The following is a 23520-nucleotide window of genomic DNA, read 5'->3' as shown; positions in this document are numbered from 1 at the left end:
AATAAGAAACAACTAGAAAATCAGTTTGATTCACCTTATTTATATAGCGGCAATTCCAAAAAAGTAAATTAGTGTTTACCACAAATGGAAATTAACAGACATTTCAGTTTAGGATTTACAAATGCAGGCACGTGTACCTTAGCATAACATATTAGATAAAGTTACTGCCAAAAGAAGTCATGTTTTCCAGTGTATACACAACCTTTTTCACCACTACTGCATAAAGTAAATAATGTTTCTCCTACATTTAGAGCGGAGTCCATCTGGCAGTGCTTTTGGCAGTCAAGAAAACCTCAGATGGAGGAAGGACATGACCCACTGGAGACAAAACAGTGAAAGGATGGACAAGTATGTTCTTTTAGACGTCAGTGCTTCCTATTCTTGTTTCATTTTGCAGAAAACCTCAAAATGAGACCCAGAGGACCTGTAACCACTTGTGGTTACATTTAAAAAGTGTTAGAACTTATCAAGGCTCTAGTCATTTATACATTCATCCATTTGACAACCCGAAGGTTTACTTTTTTTCCATTATTGTCCTCCAATAAGTGTTTTATTTGAGGGAACACAAGACAGGAATCACATTTCTCAAAAAGTATATTAAAAAAGCATCAACAACAAATATGCACAGTAAATCCTAGAAGCTGGGTGAGTTAAACCACTGATGGACTATGTAATGGAGCAGGTATTTTAAAGTAAATACACAGTTTTGTTGCCAGCATTAATGTGAGAAATCTATTTGCCGATATTTCCTATCCTCCTCAGCCAAACCCAAATCTAGAAAAAATTATTTTCTTGTGAACATTGTTAGTTCATTGGTTCAGTTTTATATTTATTTTAACTTCCTTTTTATTGTTTATTTAGTTCCATTTAATCTAGAATTCTGTTATTTTAAAAGCTTAATAAATGTGTTACGCACTACATTGGGAACCTCAATGTGCTTCACCCTCTGGTCTTTCATTGCAGTAGCATACTAAGTCTTGGAAATGTATACTTTACTTTTAATTGACCTAGAAACATTTCACTACTGAGCAACTACAACCGAGTTATGAGGGGTCTAAGTAACAAAAATTAACTTGAAATGAACTGAAGGTGTGAAATACTCTTGTGACTCCTCGCGGCCAACGATATCACTGCCGTACTATTGAAAATGCATGCGAATGGCTATGGACTACAAGCACTCCGCTGTCGCGCTGGGTTGCTGCCATATTCCGATCTACTGGAAGTAACAAAAATTACACTGTGAACACGATGAATGTACTCGTACTCGTCGTCTTCCGCTTATCCGGGACCGGGACGCGGGGGCAGCAGACTCAGCAGAGACGTCCAGACGTCCCTCTCCCCAGACATCTCCTCCAGCTCCTCCGAGGGGAGCCCAAGACGTTCCCAGGCCAGCCGAGAGACATAGTCCCTCCAGCGTGTCCTGGGCCGTCCCCTGGGCCTCCTCCCGGTGGGACGTGCCTGGAACACCTCCCGAGGAAGGCATCCAGGAGGCATCCAGTATAGATGCCCGAGCCACCTCAACTGGCTCCTCTCGATGTGGAGGAGCAGCGGCTCTACCCCGAGCTCCTCCCGGATGGCCGAGCTCCTCACCCTATCTCTAAGGGAGTGCCCGGCCACCCTACGGAGGAAGCTCATTTCAGCCACTTGTATCCGTGATCTCGTTCTTTCGGTCATGACCCAAAGTTCATGCCCATAGGTGAGGGTAGGAACGTAGACCGACCGGTAAATTGAAAGCTTTGCTTTTCGGCTCAGCTCTCTCTTCACCACAATGGACCGGCACAGCGCCCCCATTACTGTGGCAGCCGCACCGATCCATCTGTCGATCTCCCGCTCCATTCTTCCCTCACTCGTGAACAAGACCCCGAGATACTTAAACTCTTCCACTTGAGGCAGGAACTCCCCTCCAACCTGAAGAGGACAAGCCACCCTTTTCCGGTCGAGTACCATGGCCTCGGACTTGGAGGAGCTGATCCTCATCCCAGCCGCTTCACACTCGGCTGCGAACCGCCCCAGTGCATGCTGTAGGTCTTGGCTAGAGGGGGCCAGCAGGACCACGTCATCTGCAAAAAGAAGAGACGAAATCCACTGGTCCCCAAACCAGACCCCCTCTGGCCCTTGGCTGCGTCTAGAAATCCTGTCCATAAAAGTTATGAACAGGACCGGTGACAAAGGGCAGCCCTGCCGGAGTCCAACATGCACCGGGAACAGGTCCGACTTAGTGCCGGCAACGCGGACCAAACTCCTGCTCCGCTTGTACAGAGACCGGATGGCCCCTAGTAAAGAGCCACCGATTCCATACTCCTGGAGCACCCCACACAGGGCATCACGAGGGACACAGTCGAATGCTTTCTCCAGGTCCACAAAACACATGTGGACCAGTTGGGCAAACTCCCATGAACCCTCGAGTACCCTGTAGAGGGTATAGAGCTGGTCCAGTGTCCCACGGCCGGGACGAAAACCACACTGCTCCTCCTGATGCCGGGGTTCGACTATCGGCCGGACTCTCCTCTCCAATACCCTGGCGTAGGCCTTACCAGGGAGGCTGAGGAGTGTGATCCCCCTGTAGTTGGAACACACCCTCCGGTCACCCTTCTTATGTAGGGGGACCACCACCCCAGTCTGCCAATCCAAAGGCACTGTCCCCGTCCGCCACGCAATGTTGAAGAGGCATGTCAACCATGACAGCCCCACAACATCCAAAGACTTGAGGTACTCAGGGCGGATCTCATCCAACCCCGAAGCCTTGCCACCGCTGAGATTTTTAACCACCTCGGTGACTTCAGCCTGGGTGATGAAAGAGTCCAACCCCGAGTCCCCAGCCTCTGTTTCCACCAGGGAATGAGTGATGGCAGGATTGAGGAGATCCTCGAAGTACTCCTTCCACCGGCCGATAATGTCCCCAGTCGAGGTCAGCAGCTCCCCATCCACACTGTAAACAGTGTTGGCGAAGCACTGCTTCCCCCTCCTGAGGCGCCGGACGGTTTGCCGGAATCGCTTCGGGGCCAACCGGTAGTCCTTCTCCATGGTCTCACCGAACTCCTCCCAGGTCCGAGTTTTTGCCTCTGCCACCGCCCGGGCCGCGGCACGCTTGGCCCCACGGTACCCGTCAGCCGCCTCAGGAGTCCCACAAGCCAACCACAGCCGATAGGACTCCTTCTTCAGCTTGACAGCGTCCCTTACTGCCGGTGTCCACCACCGGGTTTGGGGATTGCCGCTGCGACAGGCACCACAGACCTTACGGCCGCAGCTGCGGGCGGCAGCATCGACAATAGATGCGGAGAACATGGTCCACATGGACTCTATGTCTCCAACATCCCTCGGAATCTGGTCAAAGCTCTCCCGGAGGTGAGAGTTGAATACATCACTGGCCAAGGGGTCCGCCAGACGCTCCCAGCAGACCCTCACTATGCGCTTGGGCCTGCCAAGTCTGTCCGTCTTTCTCCTCCTCCAGCGGATCCAACTCACCACTAGGTGGTGATCAGTGGACAGCTCAGCCCCTCTTTTCACCCGAGTGTCCAAAACATGCGGCCGAAGGTCTGATGATACGACAACAAAGTCGGTCATTGACCTCCTGCCTAGGTTGTCCTGGTGCCAAGTGCACTGATGGACACCCTTATGTTTGAACATGGTGTTCATTATGGACAATCCGTGACTAGCACAGAAGTCCAATAACAAAACACCGCTTGGATTCAGATTGGGGAGGCCATTCCTCCCAATCACGCCTCTCCAGGTGTCACTGTCGTTTCCCACGTGGGCGTTGAAGTCCCCCAGCAGAATAATGGAGTCCCCAGGAGGGGCACTATCCGGCACCCCCGACAGGGACGCCAAGAAGGCCGGGTACTCCGCACTACCACTCGGCCCGTAGGCCGAAATGATAGTCAGAGACCTCTCCCCAACCCGAAGGCGCAGGGATGCGACTCTCTCATCCACTGGGGTAAACCCCAACACGAGACGGCTGAGCTGGGGGGCAACAAGCAAACCCACCCCAGCCCGCCGCCTCTCCCAGCGGGCCACTCCAGAGTAGAAGAGAGTCCAGCCACTCTCGAGGTAATGGGTTCCAGAGCCCGCGCTGTACGTGGAGGCGAGCCCGACTATTTCTAGTCGATATCTCTCGACCTCCCGCACAAGCTCAGGCTACTTCCCCCCCAGCGAGGTGACATTCCACGTCCCTAGAGACAGCCTAAGCATCCGGGGATCGGGCCGCCGAGGTCTCCACCTTCGTCTGCCGCCCAATCCTCTTTGCACCGTTCCCTCACGGTTCCCCCTGCAGGTGGTGGGCCCACTGGGGGATGGTCTTGCGTCTCTCGTTCGGGCTTGGCCCGGCCGGGTCCCGCGAGGAGCAACCCGGCCACCAGGCGCTCTCCGTCTAGTCCCGACCCCAGGCCTGGCTCCAGGGTGGGACCCCGGCTCCGCCGTACCGGGCGACGTCACGTGCCTCGATTCTGTAGTCGTCATGAGGGATTCTCGAACCGCTCTTTGTCTGACCAATCACCTAGAGCCTGTTTGCCTTCGGAGACCCTACCAGGGGCATTTAAGCCCCAGACAACATAGCCTTTAGGATCATTCGAGCACTCACACCCCTCCACCACGTTAAGGTGGCGGTTCAAGGAGGGGACACGATGAATGATAAAACTAAAGTGGTAAAAAAAAACGTTTACCATAAAACTAAAGTGGTAAAAATGGAGGCGTTGGGCGCGGCGCTGATGGTGTAGGGGCTGCACCATGTGCAGAGGCTGTGGTCCTCCAAGTGGCTGTCCCGGGTTCGAGTCCCGGACCTGCCGACATTTGCCGAATGTCTCCCCCTCTCTCTACCCCTTTCCTGTCTGCCTACTGTCAAAGGAAAAATACAAAATAAAGGCCACTAGTGCCGAAAACATGTGTAAAAAAAAAAAAAAATGGAGATGTTAAAATCAAGACAGTGAATGCAAACAGATGTTAAATTTGATAGCCTTAATATTTATAACATTAATATTTATCTTTTTAATGACCTCCAAATTGACAGAGGCAAAATTGACAGAGGCAAAATTAATCACATGTTGGTTTTTACGAAACTCAATTTTACCGTGTTCAGTATTTCACATCTTCAGTTCATTTTAATTTAATTTTTGTTACTTTGACCCCTCATACCAAGTGCCTTGGGTACAAATATGAAATGACACAGAGGTCCTTTTTCTCTTAAGTCAGGATATTGCTATAAGACAATGGCTACATGCCTAAACTTGCCCAAATCTAGAGCTGTTTTTTTTTTTTTTTTTTAAACCAGTCAAGATTTTCCCACTTTGCGAAGTGGGAACCATGATACAGCAGGTAAAAAAAATCTAAAGCCCACAGTTGGACAACCACAGCTAAATTTTCAGTGTGACATTGAGCTTTACCTGGGGTACCTATAAATTTGGCTGGAAGTGTAAAAACCTGCACATCGTTAAACTAGCAAAACTTTGCTATGCAATGTCACAGAGTTCTATCAGGCTAAATAATGGTCTGTGACCCGAAACGTTGCATGTTAAGTTTTTAAATGTTTAACAGTGGTCAGGAGTTTCGCATTGTTAGCTTCTGGCCGTGCCCCATTCTTCTTGTACCTGTTCCAGTTATAGATTTGTGAAATTTGTTTGATTTTTCTTAATTTTCTATTTTCTATAAATACAACTGAATTGAATTGGGAGGATTTTTGCTAAGATAATTCTGCTGATAGATATGTTCGTCACAGTCATTGGTATTTTCAGTTTTTTTTTTTTTAAGATTTTAAAGGATTAGAAGAAAATGTTTCTAATTTAGGAACTTCCCTGTTTTATTATGATTTATTTCATGCCTCATTGCAAACAAATAACCTCCTTTCATTGCTTGGCCTTTATTTCACATCTTTCTTAAAATCTTCATCAACCTATGTTTTTGTGTCATTTTCCATTTGTTTCCTCGTGTTGCTGTGTGTTGTGTGTGTGTGTGTGTGTGTGTGTGTGTGTGTGTAGGAGTCACAGATCAGTCAGGTATTGTATGGTCTACATTTGTTGTGTGCTGCTTTGAGTTGCCCTCAGCTTTAGAGCCTCATTTAAGGTGTTTTGTCATGCCTGTGGGAAGTGATCCAGTTAAATTGGAAAAAACTAAATATTTGTTAAAGTTACAACATTACGAACTGGACTCTGAACCAGTGAGTAAATAATTTTCACATTTATTTGATTTGTTTTAAAATTGCACACAGTAGCTGCTTATACAGGGTTATCATCAAGGTTTTATCATTCATTTGCTCTCCATTTTAACATTTTAAGTTCTCACATGGGCATGCTGGCATAAACAAAGATCCTGGTTCTGACCCCGAGTCCCTTGCCCCTTCGATTCCTTTGTCTCGGTAACATCATATGCTTTTGGGTTGATAGTGGTTGCTGTGGGTGTGTATGGCTTTTTAACCAGTATGCTTTCCTGTTTTGGGAGTCCAGTCTCTGCTGCTGCCAAAAAGTGCAACAAAAAAACATCCGATGGTAATTTGTTATTGATTCTCCTAATTTTTAATTCAATAATAGTGTGTTATGACTAAAAGCCTAACATTTCAGAGTTAATTTGGTTCCTGTAGATTTACGATATTTAGACCACAGTTCCAAGTTCAATTAACACAGGTTAAAACTGCATTTAATCAGATTCATAGTTCACCATCTAAACAGTCTGAACTTAGACAACTTCTTGTTCATTCTCCATACTGTTAGGTCATAAATTCGTGCTCCAGTTAGCATATTGATTTTGTCTCTGCTCAGCATTCTGTTCTGGCATTTCCCAACTTCATTTAATTTTTTCAATTTCTCCTGTTCTCTTTGCTCAAATAAACTGTATTTTAATAAAGCTGTTCTCATTCACAAATTTTTACTGCATTCGCTTTCAGAAAGCAAAATCTATCTTAAATATTAACTGAAATGTGGTCCACTGAGAGTATTTTTGATTGCACCCACTTTCAATGAACTACGATGTTGGTGTTAGCCTTCAATAAAATCTTGATCTGTGCTGTTCGTTTGGCTGTACTTATATGTATGATGGTGCAACAGAAAAGTCACAGAAAGCACTGAGATGCAGGTTCATACCTCAACTAGTTGCTGCTGTACCTGTAGTCAATTCTGCGCTACCTGCCTGCAGCAGGCAAGGGGTAGAGAAACGAATCATCATCGTAATCATCATAATTGTCGATGGTTAGGACATGAGCCTTCACTTTATATTGTTATGTTTAAAGCAATGGAAGAGGCATTCATACAAACATTACAGTTCTCCCTGAAAGTTAACGTGAATTATTACCATGCTTATTAGAATACATTCATTTAACACTAACACACTCTGGAAATAAGTTACAGTAATTGCCTAAATGCCTCATATTGGTTCATTACTGTCTCTTATCCATTTATGGTTCCATCACCGCACGGCTCTACCTTGCTCTACTTGCACTAAATCTGTAGTGGTTCTATTGACAGCTGGAGGTGTGGCTTGAAGCCCAACTTCCAGGCATTAGCATCACGTGCTTTGCAAAGTAAAATAAACACGCACCGTCGCACATCACGTCCTCTTAAAACAGTAAGGATGAGTTTGAATCATTGTCACAGCTTTTCGGTTTAACCCGCGTCGGCCATTAATATTTTTGTAGTCACTCTTGAGTTGTTTTTTTAGCTTTAGCTTTTAGCTTTTCCCGGCACTACGGTGTGCGGTAAAATCTGTGGCTTGTCATTCACTCCGCTACCTCTGCGAACATTTTCTCATGCTGCTGACCACGCGCATGGCCAATCAGTGAACAGCAGTCTGTTAACGTTTTGGACCTGCCGACGAGCAGGTACCAAGAAAGCCAGTACTGAGCCGGAAAAGCCAGTAAGGGAAACGGTCGCAAAATGGGCTGAGTGGAGTCGAGCCGGCCAAAGTAAAGTTACTTTAAGTACAACCGGGAATTTTCTCAGAGTAATTTATTATTTATTAGTGCCTGAGATTTAAGCTTAATACTTAAAATTCTTCCTGAACTTTCCATTAAGTATTTTCAGTATTTTGAATAGAAATTGTGTAGAAAAATATTTGTGACTTCAGACTTTACCTGTCCCTATTCGTCCATCTAGTCTAGGGTTTTTTTTTATTTTATTTTTTTTTTTTTTATGTACATCATGACCTCAATAGAAACATCTGCAGTAAATTTATAGATAACTTTATCTTGTCCATTAAAAATATGCGAAAAACGGACTGAGAAATCTTAATTTGAATCTAGAAAATAATGGAATTTGAGCAAAAAATATGTTGGAAACCTGAAACAGTTTTTAAACCCCTTGGTATGTGTTGAAAGTACTGACTTGCATTAATCGAGGGCAAAACAGTACCTTTGTAATTTAGGAGCGCAGGTTTATGCCTTTCTGTTTTTTATGATTCTAGGACACGAGCGGAGCTGGAACATGAAGCTCTTATAGATGGGAACCTTGCAACAGAGGCCAACCTAATCATTCTTGATACTTTGGAGATCATTGTACAGGTAAGCAAGCAAACAGCAACAAATATCCAAATTACTGCTACTTTGTTTGTGTAGGACTTTACACAAATTAAAACTTTAGACAACTCTCATATTTTGTGTCATGCATCTGTTTTTCTTCTAAAAACGGTTTCCTCGCCCTTTTGTCTTGTAGACCGCATCAGTGACAGAATCCAAGGAGAGTATTCTGGGTGGGGTGTTGAAGGTGCTGCTTCACAGCATGGCCTGCAACCAGAGCGCCCTCTACCTGCAGCACTGTTTTGCCACACAAAGGGCCCTGGTTTCCAAGGTAAGATTTCTAGACTTTTAAAAAAATGTAATTGCTAGGATTTGTTTGTTCTGATTAAATCCTTGTCCTTGATTAATCATTTTGTACGGATCTCTGCTTCTATAGTTTCCAGAGTTGCTGTTTGAGGAGGAAACCGAGCAGTGTGCTGATCTGTGTTTGCGACTCCTAAGAAGCTGCAGCAGTAGCATAAGTACCATCAGATCCCACGCCAGCGCATCCCTCTACCTTCTCATGAGGCAAAACTTTGAGATTGGTAATGTAAGTAAAATTGAAAGCCATAATGGTTCCAGCTCTAAATACTGTGTTTTAGTTGCAATTATTCTTTGGTATTTTTACCTTTAATGTTTAAAACCTCTTGTGATGTAGTTTATATAAGGGCACAACTAGTATGAAAACATTTTCATTAAAACTATTGCTTGTCATTAACCAGTTTAATGTAAACATGTAAATGCCCAGGTTTTACCTAAATGTGGGTGAATTCATTTTGTGATATAATTAAACGAACTCAGAAGACATAAAAGCCAAGATGTCCTCGAAAATAATTATTATGCATAAAAATCTGTTTTCTCTGCATAGTATGTCATTTTTATCCATCTGATAAACGCTGTCTTAAACCAAATTCTTATACCCCCGTTTCGTATTTGTGTTTGCAATTTTTAGAACTTTGCAAGAGTGAAAATGCAAGTGACCATGTCTCTGTCCTCGCTGGTGGGAACGTCGCAGAATTTTAATGAGGAGTTTCTCCGTCGCTCATTGAAAACCATCCTCACCTATGCAGAGGAAGACCTAGAACTCAGGGAGACCACTTTCCCAGATCAGGTGCTAATTTAACTAATCTAACTCGGATTTCTATTACCTATGATCATTTTGTTCTAATCCTTTTCAGTTTAGCAACAAACATTCATTTAATTTGCTAGTGCAAACTAAACGAAGCTAAAGTTAACTTTTTTTCCTACCAGGTCCAAGACCTCGTATTTAATCTGCACATGATCCTGTCTGACACAGTGAAAATGAAGGAACACCAAGAAGATCCTGAGATGCTGGTAGATCTCATGTACAGGTACTGAGCAAATGACTAACCTAGAGACTATTTCTTCACTACAAGCGTTATTACTCTGGTTTTCTCTGTGTGTTTTGACTGTGTCTTTTGCGTTGACTTTTAGGATTGCAAAAGGATACCAGACATCTCCAGACCTGCGTTTGACATGGCTCCAGAACATGGCCGGAAAACTCTCAGAAAGGAATAATCACGCTGAAGCTGCTCAGTGTTTGGTGCACAGCGCTGCCCTCGTAGCAGAATACCTGAGCATGCTGGAGGACCGCAAGTACCTTCCTGTAGGTTGCGTCACCTTTCAGGTAAGGACAATTCTGGTGGAAATATAATCACGTTTGCAGATAAGTGCTACTAAATACCTTATTTCATGCATTATGGTGTGACTTCCAGAACATTTCTTCAAATGTGCTGGAGGAATCAGCTGTCTCTGATGACGTGGTGTCACCAGATGAAGAGGGCATCTGCTCCGGGAAATATTTTACAGAAATCGGTCTTGTGGGCCTCTTGGAGCAGGCAGCTGCCTCTTTCTCCATGGTGAGAGACAAATGCTTATCTTCATGTGGCCCAGTCCAGGAGTGAGGACTGTCTTCTAGCCAAAACAAATTTCGAGCATGTCGTCCCAATTTTTCAGCAGTTCCTTACTCGGTATAGTATTGAACGGGAAAATAACAGCATTGGTCAGTTTTTATAAAAATCCCGTAATTGTTTTGTGCAGTATGCTTGTTTTCTGTTCAGTTCTGTTTAATTATGCACAGTCAATTCACAACAAATGTCATATAAAGATTTTTCAGTACAAGTAGGTCAGATTAATTTTCAGTTATATAGAAGCCCATTTTTCCATACAGTCCAATCCAACAATATAGTGAGACTCAGATCCAGTTACATGCAGTTCAGTTCAGTCCAAATTCTGATAAAATACGGCAATGAAAACATATTTGCCCCCTGCACGATTTCTTCAGGTCAAACTTTATGATTCAGATCAATTTATTTTAATATCTTAGAGAGATAACCATAGTAACAAGTGTTTTCATATATGAAGGAAACAAGCTATCCAAACCCAACTGACTTGGTTGTTGTATAATTGTTGTTAAATGATGAATGTGTTTTACCGCATTTTTGGTTCAGTTTCACTAGCAGCGCACAAATGCTGTCCTGTAAGAAATACATGAAATAGAACCTGTCTGACAGCATGAAGTAGGGTAAGAAATCTCAAAACAAAATGCTATGATCTAAAGAAACCCAAGAACAGATGAGAGTCAAAGTTACCGACATCTATAAGTAAGGAGAGGGTTATAATGCCATTTCTATGACTTGGACTCGATATTTTCTCTTTGTCTGACACTAAATTTGTTTCATGGTCTGAAGGATTTCAGTGTGATGAAAAAGCTGATACAGAAGGGATCTGTAAGGGTGGAAATACCCTATCACCACACTGTACTCATTGTTATTAACAGCACTGGCTTAGTCAAAGGCTCCAGTCAGAATAAAGACGTAATAAATACAAAATCACTGAGCCAGGAGTACTTTCTGTGGGACAGAAAAACAAAGAGAGCACACATATTTCATGGCAGTGGTAATTCTGTCAAGTAAAAAGAAAACCTAGTAAATAAACAAAGAACTGTGCTGGGACTCTTTTCTATGGGAAAAAAAAAATGTTAACGTAAAGTTTTAGTTTTGTATGAAACAAACATACCAATCATGTGTCCAAAAATGCTAATTTCTCCTTTCTGGTTGTTTCAATATATAATTGTCCTTTATTGATGTTACCTTTCTGTACAGGCGGGCATGTATGAGGCAGTGAATGAAGTATACAAGGTACTAATCCCAATCCACGAAGCCAACAGAGATGCAAAGAAGCTGGCCACCATCCATGGTAAACTACAGGAAGCCTTTAGCAAAATTGTCCATCAGGTAAATACACAACACAGGAAGAAGGCTTAACTTCACTTAGAGTTTAAGGTTGTCAAATTAAATGTTAATTTAGATATTAAAAAAGAAAATTATGTTGTTTGGGGCCTAATCAGTAGTTCCTTTAACCGTTTTTTTGTGTTGCTCATGTGTGGATTTTGTGAGATTTTTTAGATTGCATGTTTTAAGCTCGGCACACAGAATGAAATAGTCCGAGCTGCCCTCAGCTTTTTTATAAAATGTTTATAAAATTGAACACATGTTCACTTTTATCACTACCATTAACTGTAACACAAATGAAGCCGTGGAGAAGTTCAAAACATTTTTAGGAGGATTTTTACAGAACTGAACCTCTGTTTTCTGCCTTCATGAAACCATCTTTCACACAGACACAATGTTGCACGTTGTTATTATTTACCATTTTATTTCCAGTATGTTTATATTTTTTTATACCTAAGCCTCTGGCATGCTTTATTTCATTTGTTTTTTGTAACCAATAAAGGATGCATGAGATGTCAGTGGCCAGTCCACCTTTGGCCAGTGATTGACTCATATTAGGAATATCAGATTACAGTATGGGCATGGATGTAGTCATCTGGTGTGCAGTTTTGCCTTACTAAAGTTTAGTGGTGACCAAAAAGGTTTCTTCATGGATTATATTTGCCTAATTAGTTTATAATCATCTGATTTTAAATAATGTTGATTGTTCTCTAATCTGGGAAAGATTCCCAGGGAACATTCTCTTGGTTTTATCATCCTGTGCATGTGTGTACCACGCTGTGTGTGGTGGTTGTAAATGTCTTGTCTTCACATGTTTTCTGTATTCTCTTTGTTACACAGAGTACTGGCTGGGAGGTAGGTGGTTAAATAGTTCCTGCTTGGCCCTGCTCATATTTATCTTTTTTTTTTTTTTTTTTTTTTCTATGTATTTTTATTTACTCTCATCCTTTTATTTGCCCGCTGCGAGCGTTCTGTTGCCCTTTGCTTTATTTCATTCATTCAGCCCATTAACAGCCGGAGACATTCCCTGCTGGGGATGTTGCTGTAGAAATTCACCTGCCTTCATGTCTCTTCCCTCATCTTGTGCGGGAGGAGCTTGTGTTATTTTTCCAAACGTGACCGGGCTGAAGGGCTGTGCATGACAGCCACGAGATGACACTAATGACTAAAAAGTCAACATGAATGTATTACCAGCACAGTCCGCACCTAATCCACCCTCATCTTCTGTCTGTCTGCTGGTGCCAGTCAGCGCTCACTCGTCGACTGACGCCGTCTGCTGCCACACTTCATCTCACCTCATTTTTATGCACAGGGCTCGATTTCAGTACACTCCTCATACATGAAGGGTCTCGGATCTTTCTCGCCACAATAGAACTTTTTAAACAAAGGTCTTGCAAACTTTGGGTCGAAGCTGGAATCAGATTGTTCAAGCTGCCAGTCGTTTTTTTCTCCACAAAGGGTTCAACTAACAGTAATCTTAGAATTATTCGATTTTTCCTATTGATTTTCACGTATTATTATGGATTTTTTTCTTTTGATTATATAAACTAAATCGACCCCTGATTTTTTATAATTTTTTCCATCCACCCTTTCATTGTGTTAACTTGATTAACCTCTGGGTGAGTTTTCATGGTTTGTTGCATGAATTGGGTCAGATTCTGGTTGTTTCTGGAATTGCACGAAGGGTGCATGGTGTGTTTAAGGGCTATGGTTCTTTATTTCTGACTTTTTCTTTTGTCTTTGTCTACCTTTGCATGGTCTGGAACATTAAAAAAAAATCACTTTCTTCAAATCACTGAAGATATTTTTGATCTTATTTGCTAGTTTTTGTTTGTTTTTTGTTGATTCTGTGGGGGAACCCCATCCTGATTAAAATTCTGTTCTGTTTTCTCCTTTTTGATTTGCCCGGTTGCTGACCCCTCCCTCCTACTTTACTTAATTGTGTCTTGTGGTAAGTGCATTAGTTTTAAGGCTATTGACAGTTTAAATGTTTTGAAAACCTATGAAGACATTACATTTGAGGTTCCTGCAAAGGAAATGTCTTTGCTGTCACACACACGCAAACACGCCTATACTTTATAAAGCACACATGCTGGTTCCCCTTTAATGTTCGCTTTCTTGTTGAGCTTCTTGACTCTTGCTTCTTATCTGTGAAGAACAGCATTTATAGAATCTGATGATTGGTACTTCAGAAGTTTAAAGAACAGGTGATCTTCTCTCAATGTCATGTTATTTAAAGATAGCAGAAGACGTAAGGCTTTGAATTTGCAGTCCCTCCTGCTGCTTTGATTCAGGAAGTGTCAGCTTTGATGTTTAATACAATAGTTTAAATGAAAGTGGATAAAGCGCCTGTCTGTTTTTTCCCACTTTTCTTGTTGCTTTGTTCATACTTGTCCTCTTTCAACTGACAAGAAGCCAAAGGTGACAGTTGAATTTCTGGAGGCTCCGGTGCTTCTCCCAGATACTTTCTGATACTAGTTTCCTGTTGAGATACACCGATCAGAGATTTCTGGCTGATTTCCAACCTCATGTTGGCAGCTCTGACCTGACGAAACGTATTCTAGCGAATTGGGATTCTCTGCCTTTATATTCCTTCATCTTATAAATGTTTTTATTTTACATCAGCCAAAACCTGGAAATGTAACAGGGGTGCTATTGTGTTTGTGTGTGCGAGTGTTTGCTGTCAAACAGTTAAGACCAGTAACAGAATTTAAAACTAAGAAAATGTTTTGGGGTTAACAGTACGAATGATTATTAGTATGAATTCATTCCATTTATATTGAAAAAAGAAATAAAACATTCACTGAGAGCAAAGTGTACCAGAATCAAATTCCTTGTTTGTGCGCACAATTTTGGCAATAAAGCTGATTCTGATTAGCGATTTGTATGGTTAGCATTACTAACTGTAAACATTCAGTATATTCTCTAGAAAACGTAGATCCTTATCCAAAATACTGTCGACATTTCCAAATCCAGAATGTTTCATATCAGATAGAGGTTCAAGGCTCAAAACAATAAAACAGATGAATTTTACTGTAATTTGTTCAGCCTTCCTGTTATCTGCTAAAAGTCTTGCTCTCTCTTGCAGGCTGAATGAACCACAGACTTGTCTTGATATGTTATAGAAAATACACTTTCCTTTTGAATAGTTTTCTACATCTGTTTTTGCTCTGAATTCATTTTTAAACACCAACGGTAGCTTTGTCTATACCCGGTACCAACTTCCACACTGTAGTGTGCTGTTAGCACTGCATTTTAAAATCTCCAACTAGCCAGTAACTGTTCAAAATGAACACCCATCAATGCCGGTCACCAGCAAATGTCTTGATGCATCTCTAGTGTCCTTACAAATCTCTAGATACACCAGTAAAGGGTGTATGGTGAACACCACAACACATATTGTCCTGTTGCTCTGTTTAACTTGATATTATTTATATTTGAATATGAACACATTTAGTTTTAACTTTTCCTATTCCTTTTTCAATGAGCTTACACGTTTTAATGGCCATATTTGTAGTGCAGATTCTTTTAAGATCCTGTCAGAGTATTTATTTTAAACTCTGTTATGTCATTTTCAGCTTGTAACAGTTTAAAAAAAACATAACAGAGTTTCACATAATTGACGCACCAACATATTGTTTTGAGTTTAGTAAGATTATTAGGCTGCTGCACTGTGAACAGACCCTGTCAATATTTCACAACTTGCATGGAGTCCAGCTGTGCCTAATGGTATTTATTGGTCTTTATTACGACAGAACGGAGCTGTCCATTATGCAGTGGCATTTGGGATTTTATGTTACAGATCAACACAAAGTGGTGCATGATTGTGAAGTGGAAGAAAAATAAATGCTTTCGAAAATCTCACTGCAGTTGAAGTTTTTTGTGGTGCATTTCTCTACAGACTTTGCACATCTACAGCCTGGAATCTTTCCCGTTAGGGCTCCCGTTGTAGCTCTGACTGTACGTCTCCATCCCAGTCTTTTTTAAAACTTTGAACATGTTCTTGTTTAGGATTAAAATGTATCTCATCTAGGATGGTAATGTACTTAGCTCCGTCCATCTCCCTTCAGCTCTGACCAGCTTAACTGTCCCTGCTGAAAAAAAATACATCCCCACATTATGATGCTGACACCACCATGTGTTACCCTGGGAATGGTGCAGTGCAGAGTTATTTTCATATGTGGGTCTAAAAGCTCAGTATTGGTCTTATAAACCAGAGCACCCTTTTCCGTCACCTACATGACCTTTAGACCTTTCGGCTGCGTTGCTTGGTCTTTGTGATGCGGCCTGTTCAACAATGTTCTCAGCTGGATTGATACTCAGAATAAACACAAGTGGTCTCTGTTTACAAGTTAAGATGGCTTTTGAATAGTATCAGAGTAAAAAGGGGCTTAATACAAATGCAGCCCAGACTTTTCAAATTGTTATTTGTAAAAATGTGGAAAACAACGTATTATTTTCCTTTTATGCACTGTTTGTGTTGGACTGTCACAGAACCCCAATAAAACATGAAAAAGTTCAAGGGGTGGGAATACGTTTGCATGGCTCTGTATGTAAGGACTCACTGTTAATGTTTCTAGCTTTTTTTCTCCAAGGGATCTTCTTCACCTCTTTCATACATTGAGGAATTGAATTATTAAAAACAAATTCCATGACTATAAAAAACGAACAGAACCATTTTGGATTCAAGCCAGATCTAAAGGCAAACTGTCTTTATTTTATAAGTTTTCCTTGTAAAATCTGGTTGCTATGTATAGCAACCAGATTTTCTTAGTGAAGGTGGGAAACTAGCAACCCTTTACAGTGAAGCAGGAGTTAGTCGTCCATGAATCTTCCCATGACAACCATCCAAATAATACCAATAAATATATTTGACCAAAATTAGCCTCTACTTCTGTGGAACGATCAGGCATCAAGTACTGTCTCACTAACGCCATCTTTACTGTCCAACATGGTAAATGTCCTTGAAAGATTCAGCATCCGTTTGGACCAGCACCGGCTAGAACATGTCAGGAAACAGCCAACCTGGCTGAGTTTAAAGGTTTCTGCCAAGAGGAATGGGAGAAAGGTTTTGCCTTCTGGAAAGGCCTTGCTGTTTCTATCGTTGTGACTGAAGTGACGGCTCTGAACTCTGAGACTTATCTGTTTTTTAAAGGAGCTCGCAGAAAAGTTTAGATGCCTGCTATTTGAATTGTGGAGAACTGTGTACTGCGAGAAAGAAACCTGAACCCATGTTAAAGATGGGTCCAAAACCACTACAGAAAACACAACTAACCTTATGAGAAAGGAGTGTTTTCTCCAGATCTGTTTGGCACTATGCCTCACATTTATATCTAGAGGATTAATTTATTTACAGTTTTCCAATGTTACAAAGACATTGCTCTAACAGGTTTTTTTTTTTTACTCATAGGATGGGAAGAGGATGTTTGGTACGTACTTCAGAGTCGGTTTTTATGGTTCAAAGTTTGGCGACTTGGATGAGCAGGAGTTTGTGTATAAAGAGCCAGCCATCACGAAGCTGGCTGAAATCTCTCACAGGCTCGAGGTAAGCACCATCACGTAGCCTCTACACTTCCTGTAATTCCTTAATGTTTAAACTAAATAATTATTACCAATCTAAGATGTTTGTGCCTAGCGTTATGTTGCTCTAGCAGCGTAAAGAACCTGCCCACTTTTCTGTTAGAGCTTCTATGGGGAGCGCTTTGGAGAGGACCAGGTAGAGGTCATTAAGGACTCCAACCCTGTAGATAAGTGCAAACTTGACCCCAATAAGGTTGGTGCTCACTAATGCCTTATTTCCATGTAAAATGTATTAGCATACACCCGCCTCGTCATTTGAAGATATTTCGTTACTTTGTGCAGGCCTTTATCCAGATCACGTACGTGGAGCCGTACTTCGACACTTACGAGATGAAAGACCGCATCACCTACTTTGACAAGAACTACAACTTGAGACGTTTTGTGTACTGCACTCCTTTCACCTTGGATGGCCGGGCCCACGGGGACCTGCATGAGCAATTTAAACGCAAGACCATCCTCACCACTTCGCACGCCTTTCCTTACATCAAGACAAGGATCAACATCATCCACAAGGAGGAGGTAGATGATGAATTTACAAGTGGTTAACAGGAAAAGATGCACTGGACATGAAACCTAGCTGGTTGACAGCAGCATCCAAGATGGTGGCTGTACTGTTGGTAAACAAAAAGTCAAACAACATTCGGTTCCGGTCAGAACTTTACATGCAGTCATCTTGGCCATGAATGTGATATGAATTTTAGGCTCTCGTATTGTTTGGAGGCATTACTGTGAAGCTTTCAACCCTAAGAACACCGTAAAGCTGTCAAGCAGGGTTGTGGAAACATCTAGCTTTAAATAAATAAATACATTTAAATTAAATAAAAAATAAAAAAAACACATCTGGTATTGGAGTAGGTAAAACTGGCATTAGGCTTCTGGAATGACCCTGACCTCAACGTTATTGAACATTTGTGGAAGTTTGCTTTAAAAGCAGGTCTTAGGTCAGAGGGCGGCAACCTTCACAGTTTAAAGAACAATTTTGCCCATCATCCTGCTAAATACAATTTGTCTAGATCTGCGGGGAAAAAGATGGATTATCAACTGTCATTAATGCTACAACAATTATGTTAGATTTTTAAACTTTCTTTTAAGTTTAAATATGAGAAAATATCATAGGGTGGCAAAGATGTATACATTTTGTTGAATGAAACATTCAATATTTATGGAAAATGAATGGGAGAAAAAGCATGTGCAGATACAGGTCCTTCTCAAAAAATTAGCATATTGTGATAAAGTTCATTATTTTCCATAATGTCATGATGAAAATTTAACATTCATATATTATAGATTCATTGCACACTAACTGAAATATTTCAGGTCTTTTATTGTCTTAATACGGATGATTTTGGCATACAGCTCATGAAAACCCAAAATTCCTATCTCACAAAATTAGCATATCATTAAAAGGGTCTCTAAACGAGCTATGAACCTAATCATCTGAATCAACGAGTTAACTCTAAACACCTGCAAAAGATTCCTGAGGCCTTTAAAACTCCCAGCCTGGTTCATCACTCAAAACCCCAATCATGGGTAAGACTGCCGACCTGACTGCTGTCCAGAAGGCCACTATTGACACCCTCAAGCAAGAGGGTAAGACACAGAAAGAAATTTCTGAACGAATAGGCTGTTCCCAGAGTGCTGTATCAAGGCACCTCAGTGGGAAGTCTGTGGGAAGGAAAATGTGTGGCAGAAAACGCTGCACAACGAGAAGAGGTGACCGGACCATGAGGAAGATTGTGGAGAAGGGCCGATTCCAGACCTTGGGGGACCTGCGGAAGCAGTGGACTGAGTCTGGAGTAGAAACATCCACAGCCACCGTGCACAGGCGTGTGCAGGAAATGGGCTACAGGTGCCACATTCCCCAGACCTGGGCTACAGAGAAGCAGCACTGGACTGTTGCTCAGTGGTCCAAAGTACTTTTTTCGGATGAAAGCAAATTCTGCATGTCATTCGGAAATCAAGGTGCCAGAGTCTGGAGGAAGACTGGGGAGAAGGAAATGCCAAAATGCCAGAAGTCCAGTGTCAAGTACCCACAGTCAGTGATGGTCTGGGGTGCCGTGTCAGCTGCTGGTGTTGGTCCACTGTGTTTTATCAAGGGCAGGGTCAATGCAGCTAGCTATCAGGAGATTTTGGAGCACTTCATGCTTCCATCTGCTGAAAAGCTTTATGGAGATGAAGATTTCATTTTTCAGCACGACCTGGCACCTGCTCACAGTGCCAAAACCACTGGTAAATGGTTTACTGACCATGGTATCACTGTGCTCAATTGGCCTGCCAACTCTCCTGACCTGAACCCCATAGAGAATCTGTGGGATATTGTGAAGAGAACGTTGAGAGACTCAAGACCCAACACTCTGGATGAGCTAAAGGCCGCTATCGAAGCATCCTGGGCCTCCATAAGACCTCAGCAGTGCCACAGGCTGATTGCCTCCATGCCACGCCGCATTGAAGCAGTCATTTCTGCAAAAGGATTCCCGTCCAAGTATTGAGTGCATAACTGTACATGATTATTTGAAGGTTGACGTTTTTTGTATTAAAAACACTTTTCTTTTATTGGTCGGATGAAATATGCTAATTTTGTGAGATAGGAATTTTGGGTTTTCATGAGCTGTATGCCAAAATCATCCGTATTAAGACAATAAAAGACCTGAAATATTTCAGTTAGTGTGCAATGAATCTAAAATATATAAATATTAAATTTTCATCATTACATTATAGAAAATAATGAACTTAATCACAATATGCTAATTTTTTGAGAAGGACCTGTATATTCAGTACATTAGAATATTATTGAAAGATTCATTTATTTCAATAACTCAAGTTAAACACTTAATACAGGATAATTACACACAGACTGATGTTTCCAAGCCTTTATTTTTGTTAATTATGATGATTATAGTTTTCTGCTTAGAGCTAATGGAAAATTAGAATAATATAGCAGACCAATAAAAAAACATTTTCACACAGAAATGTGGATTTAATGTATGTTTAATACCTGCTTAAAGGTTTTTATTTTCAAAATAGTACTTTCAATAGGACAAACATGTATTGAATGTATTGAATATGACTGTAGTTTTTCACCCATGACAATAACAATAAACAGAAAAATGTTTTTGTACCAACTATTATGAAAAGACTTCATCCTAAATACTCACAGGCATTTATACAGCTTAGAAAATACTGTCTAGCATATTATATTACTACAGTGAGTAAAATCTCCCAACTTTTTTCTATTTCCAGATTATTTCCACTCCCATAGAGGTGGCAATAGAGGACATGCAGAAGAAGACACAGGAGTTGGCCTTTGCCACGCATCAGGACCCTGCTGATGCCAAAATGCTGCAGATGGTCCTGCAGGGATCTGTGGGCACAACTGTAAACCAGGTTAGACATCAGGAATTCATACAGCACTCCTTTTTTAGATATATATTTTAAATATTTATCTCATAGAGAATGTTTTAATCGTTGATTGATTCCAACAAATATATTTTTAGGGACCTTTGGAAGTGGCTCAGGTGTTCCTGTCCGAAATCCCAAGTGACCCAAAACTGTATCGACACCACAACAAGCTTCGTCTGTGCTTTAAGGACTTCACAAAGAGGTTTGCATTATTACTTCCTCTCCCAAATATTCCAATCATTCACTGGGTGCTTTTCATACAGCATAGACACAGAGATATGTCAGAGTTTCATCAACATTTGTCCCGCCAAAGGTGCGAAGACGCCCTCCGGAAGAACAAGAGCCTGATCGGTCCGGACCAGAAGGAGTACCAGAGGGAGCTGGAGAGGAACTACCACAGACTGAAGGAGGCGCTGCAACCCCTCATCAACAGGAAGATCCCCCAGCTTTATAAACCCGTCCTGCAGGTCAACTCGCACAGGTGAGAGAAAACATGCTGTCTGTCTGCGTTCGCTTCTTTGTTTTGGGTGTTAAATTAAAACGAGTGTTTTGTTTCTGTAATAATCATGCAGCAAACGGACAGCTTGATAAGGTAGTTCTGAAACTACGTCTTGTGTTTTGTGTTGTCCTTTAGAGTTTTCTCGGGTAAAAAGTGAGTTTGAAGCACTGTGGTAAAACCTGAGACTAAAATAAAAATAGTAATTCTGCACACAAACAACAGCAAAATATAAAGGAATGTTGTCCTGTTGTGTTTTTGGTTGGAAAAAATCACATTTGCTAGCACTGCTGCCATTTGACAGAAGTAATGCCAGCATATCTTTATTTAAATAAAGAATATTCTGAGATTTTAACAGCAGATGGATAAAGTGCCTTTTGAAAGCATTCATACCCCTTGACTTTTTCCACACTTTGTCATGTTACATCCACATACACAATAACGATTAATGTTATAATTTAACGTTATAGACCAGCACAAATTATTGCATCATTTTTAATGGGAAGGAAGCTAAATACAAGGCAATCCGGGAAGGGAAACCTGTTAGACGGAGCAGAAGACTTGATCCTGTGGTGGAGGGTTCACCTTCCAGCAGGACAACGACCCTAAATGTTCAACCAGAGCTACAATGGGGTGGTTTAGATCAAAGCATATTTATGTGTTAGAATGTCCCAGTCAAAGTCCTGGACTTCGAGTCCAACTGAGATTCTGTGGCAAGGTGTAAAAATTGCTGTTCACAGACACCCTCCATCCAAAAAGCTTAAGTTTTAGCTATTTTGCAACAAAAAAAGAAAGAATGGGCAAAAATGTTACTCTTAATATGTAAAGTTGGTGGAGACATGGCCACAAAGGCTCTCAGCTGCAAATACAGCAAAAGGTGGTTCTGCAAAGTGTTTACTCCAGTTGCCTCCTACGTTTGCTACACTTGCTACTTCCACATCCCAGTTATGCAAAGCTTTGTGTTGGTCTATCACATAAAAATTCGAAGAAGCCTTAAACCAAAACATCCAGCCACTCTGCATCAGTAGCTAAAAGGATTTGGTAATCCAATAAAAAAATGGCAATTTGTCTCTAAATTCCTTTCAGGTAATTTTCTCTTTGTATAAAAATGTCCTTATTATAATTTTTTTATTTTGCAGAGATTCCTTCAGCCGACTGAGTCTCCGCAAGATTGATATTTGAAGATGAGGAGAATGCACTCAATAGACCGACACAAAGACTGCAGAAATTGCAATATTAATTTATTTTGAAGTGTAAATAGGAGTGTCTGTTAAAAGTTGGTGTTTTGAAAAACGTGTAAGAAAGGAAGGTTAGGATCTTAAGGATCCTAAGGATGAAGAGATACCTTGGTGTTCAGTGCTGTTTGCTGTTACTATAGGGATGTTTTTCCCTCAGCTACCTTAAAAAAGACACATTTAAACACTTGATACCAACAGGACCTTCAAGCTGTAAAGCAGTAAATATGAAGAGAGATCTGAGCCCCGGATAAGTGCCAAATCCCGCCCCTTTTTACAGCCACACTTTTTACAAGCGTCCACTGGAAAAAGGTACTTTAAAAATCAAGGTGTTTATTTAATTCTGCACGGCGTGTCGAAAAATACTGTATTCAGTTTCATTTGTGCACTTTTTTTATTATTGTGTAGCAATGCCTTTACGAATTGAAAGTTTATGTATTTGAAGGTGGGGAGGAAGGGAAAAAAATTAAAACATGGAAAAAGTTGTACCGGTATTTATCATGCTTTATTTTATGTTGAAGCGACAATATTTTAAAGTTAGGTACTTATTACATCCTTGTATAATTTTATGTAGTTTTGTTTTACTTTAAATATTTTACTAAATAAATATTTTAAAGTTCAGATGTGTGATCGGTTTTTTTTTTCTTCTGTTAATGTCTTATACAGGCCCGTCTCAATAAATTAGAAAAGCATTGAAAATCTTTATTTCGGTAATTCAGTTAAAAAATTGAGACTTACAGGGGTTGGACAATGAAACTGAAACACTTGTCATTTTAGTGTGGGAGGTTTCATGACTAAATTGGACCAGCCTGGTAGCCAGTCTTCATTGATTGCACATTGCACCAGTAAGAGCAGAGTGTGAAGGTTCAATTAGCAGGGTAAGAGCACAGTTTTGCTCAAAATATTGAAATGCACACAACATTATGGGTGACAAACCAGAGTTCAAAAGAGGACAAATTGTTGGTGCACGTCTTGCTGGCGCATCTGTGACCAAGACAGCAAGTCTTTGTGATGTATCAAGAGCCACGGTATCCAGGGTAATGTCAGCATACCACCAAGAAGGACGAACCACATCCAACAGGATTA

At 41.3% G+C, this 23520-nt stretch overlaps 1 protein-coding gene across 18 annotated transcripts in view; it reads left to right on the top strand.

The window, feature by feature from the left end:
- Positions 1-23055, top strand: part of dock7 (dedicator of cytokinesis 7) — a 73628-nt gene extending 50573 nt beyond the window's left edge. For 7 of the 18 annotated variants that reach the window (XM_047373826.1, XM_047373821.1, XM_047373816.1 and 4 more), the window contains 18 exons: positions 252-348; positions 5967-5984; positions 8380-8476; positions 8628-8762; positions 8868-9020; positions 9423-9581; positions 9722-9822; positions 9926-10118; positions 10207-10350; positions 11596-11727; positions 12565-12579; positions 17144-17269; positions 17408-17497; positions 17587-17823; positions 20545-20688; positions 20799-20905; positions 21017-21184; positions 22339-23055. In XM_047373826.1, coding sequence (XP_047229782.1) covers positions 252-348; positions 5967-5984; positions 8380-8476; positions 8628-8762; positions 8868-9020; positions 9423-9581; positions 9722-9822; positions 9926-10118; positions 10207-10350; positions 11596-11727; positions 12565-12579; positions 17144-17269; positions 17408-17497; positions 17587-17823; positions 20545-20688; positions 20799-20905; positions 21017-21184; positions 22339-22381 — 2159 coding nt within the window. In that variant the 3' untranslated portion in view covers positions 22382-23055. Of the gene's footprint in view, positions 1-251; positions 349-5966; positions 5985-8379; positions 8477-8627; positions 8763-8867; positions 9021-9422; positions 9582-9721; positions 9823-9925; positions 10119-10206; positions 10351-11595; positions 11728-12564; positions 12580-17134; positions 17270-17407; positions 17498-17586; positions 17824-20544; positions 20689-20798; positions 20906-21016; positions 21185-21275; positions 21296-22338 lie in introns of all 18 variants that reach the window. The other 11 variants (XM_047373827.1, XM_047373822.1, XM_047373830.1 and 8 more) reach the window with 4 other exon arrangements.
- The last annotated feature ends 465 nt before the right edge of the window (positions 23056-23520 follow it).

This window comes from Girardinichthys multiradiatus, chromosome 9 (genome assembly GCF_021462225.1).
Source record: "Girardinichthys multiradiatus isolate DD_20200921_A chromosome 9, DD_fGirMul_XY1, whole genome shotgun sequence".
In the NCBI taxonomy this organism is placed as follows: domain Eukaryota; kingdom Metazoa; phylum Chordata; class Actinopteri; order Cyprinodontiformes; family Goodeidae; genus Girardinichthys; species Girardinichthys multiradiatus.
Note: the sequence above shows the minus strand (reverse complement) of the source record. Positions and strands in the feature narration are given on the sequence as shown.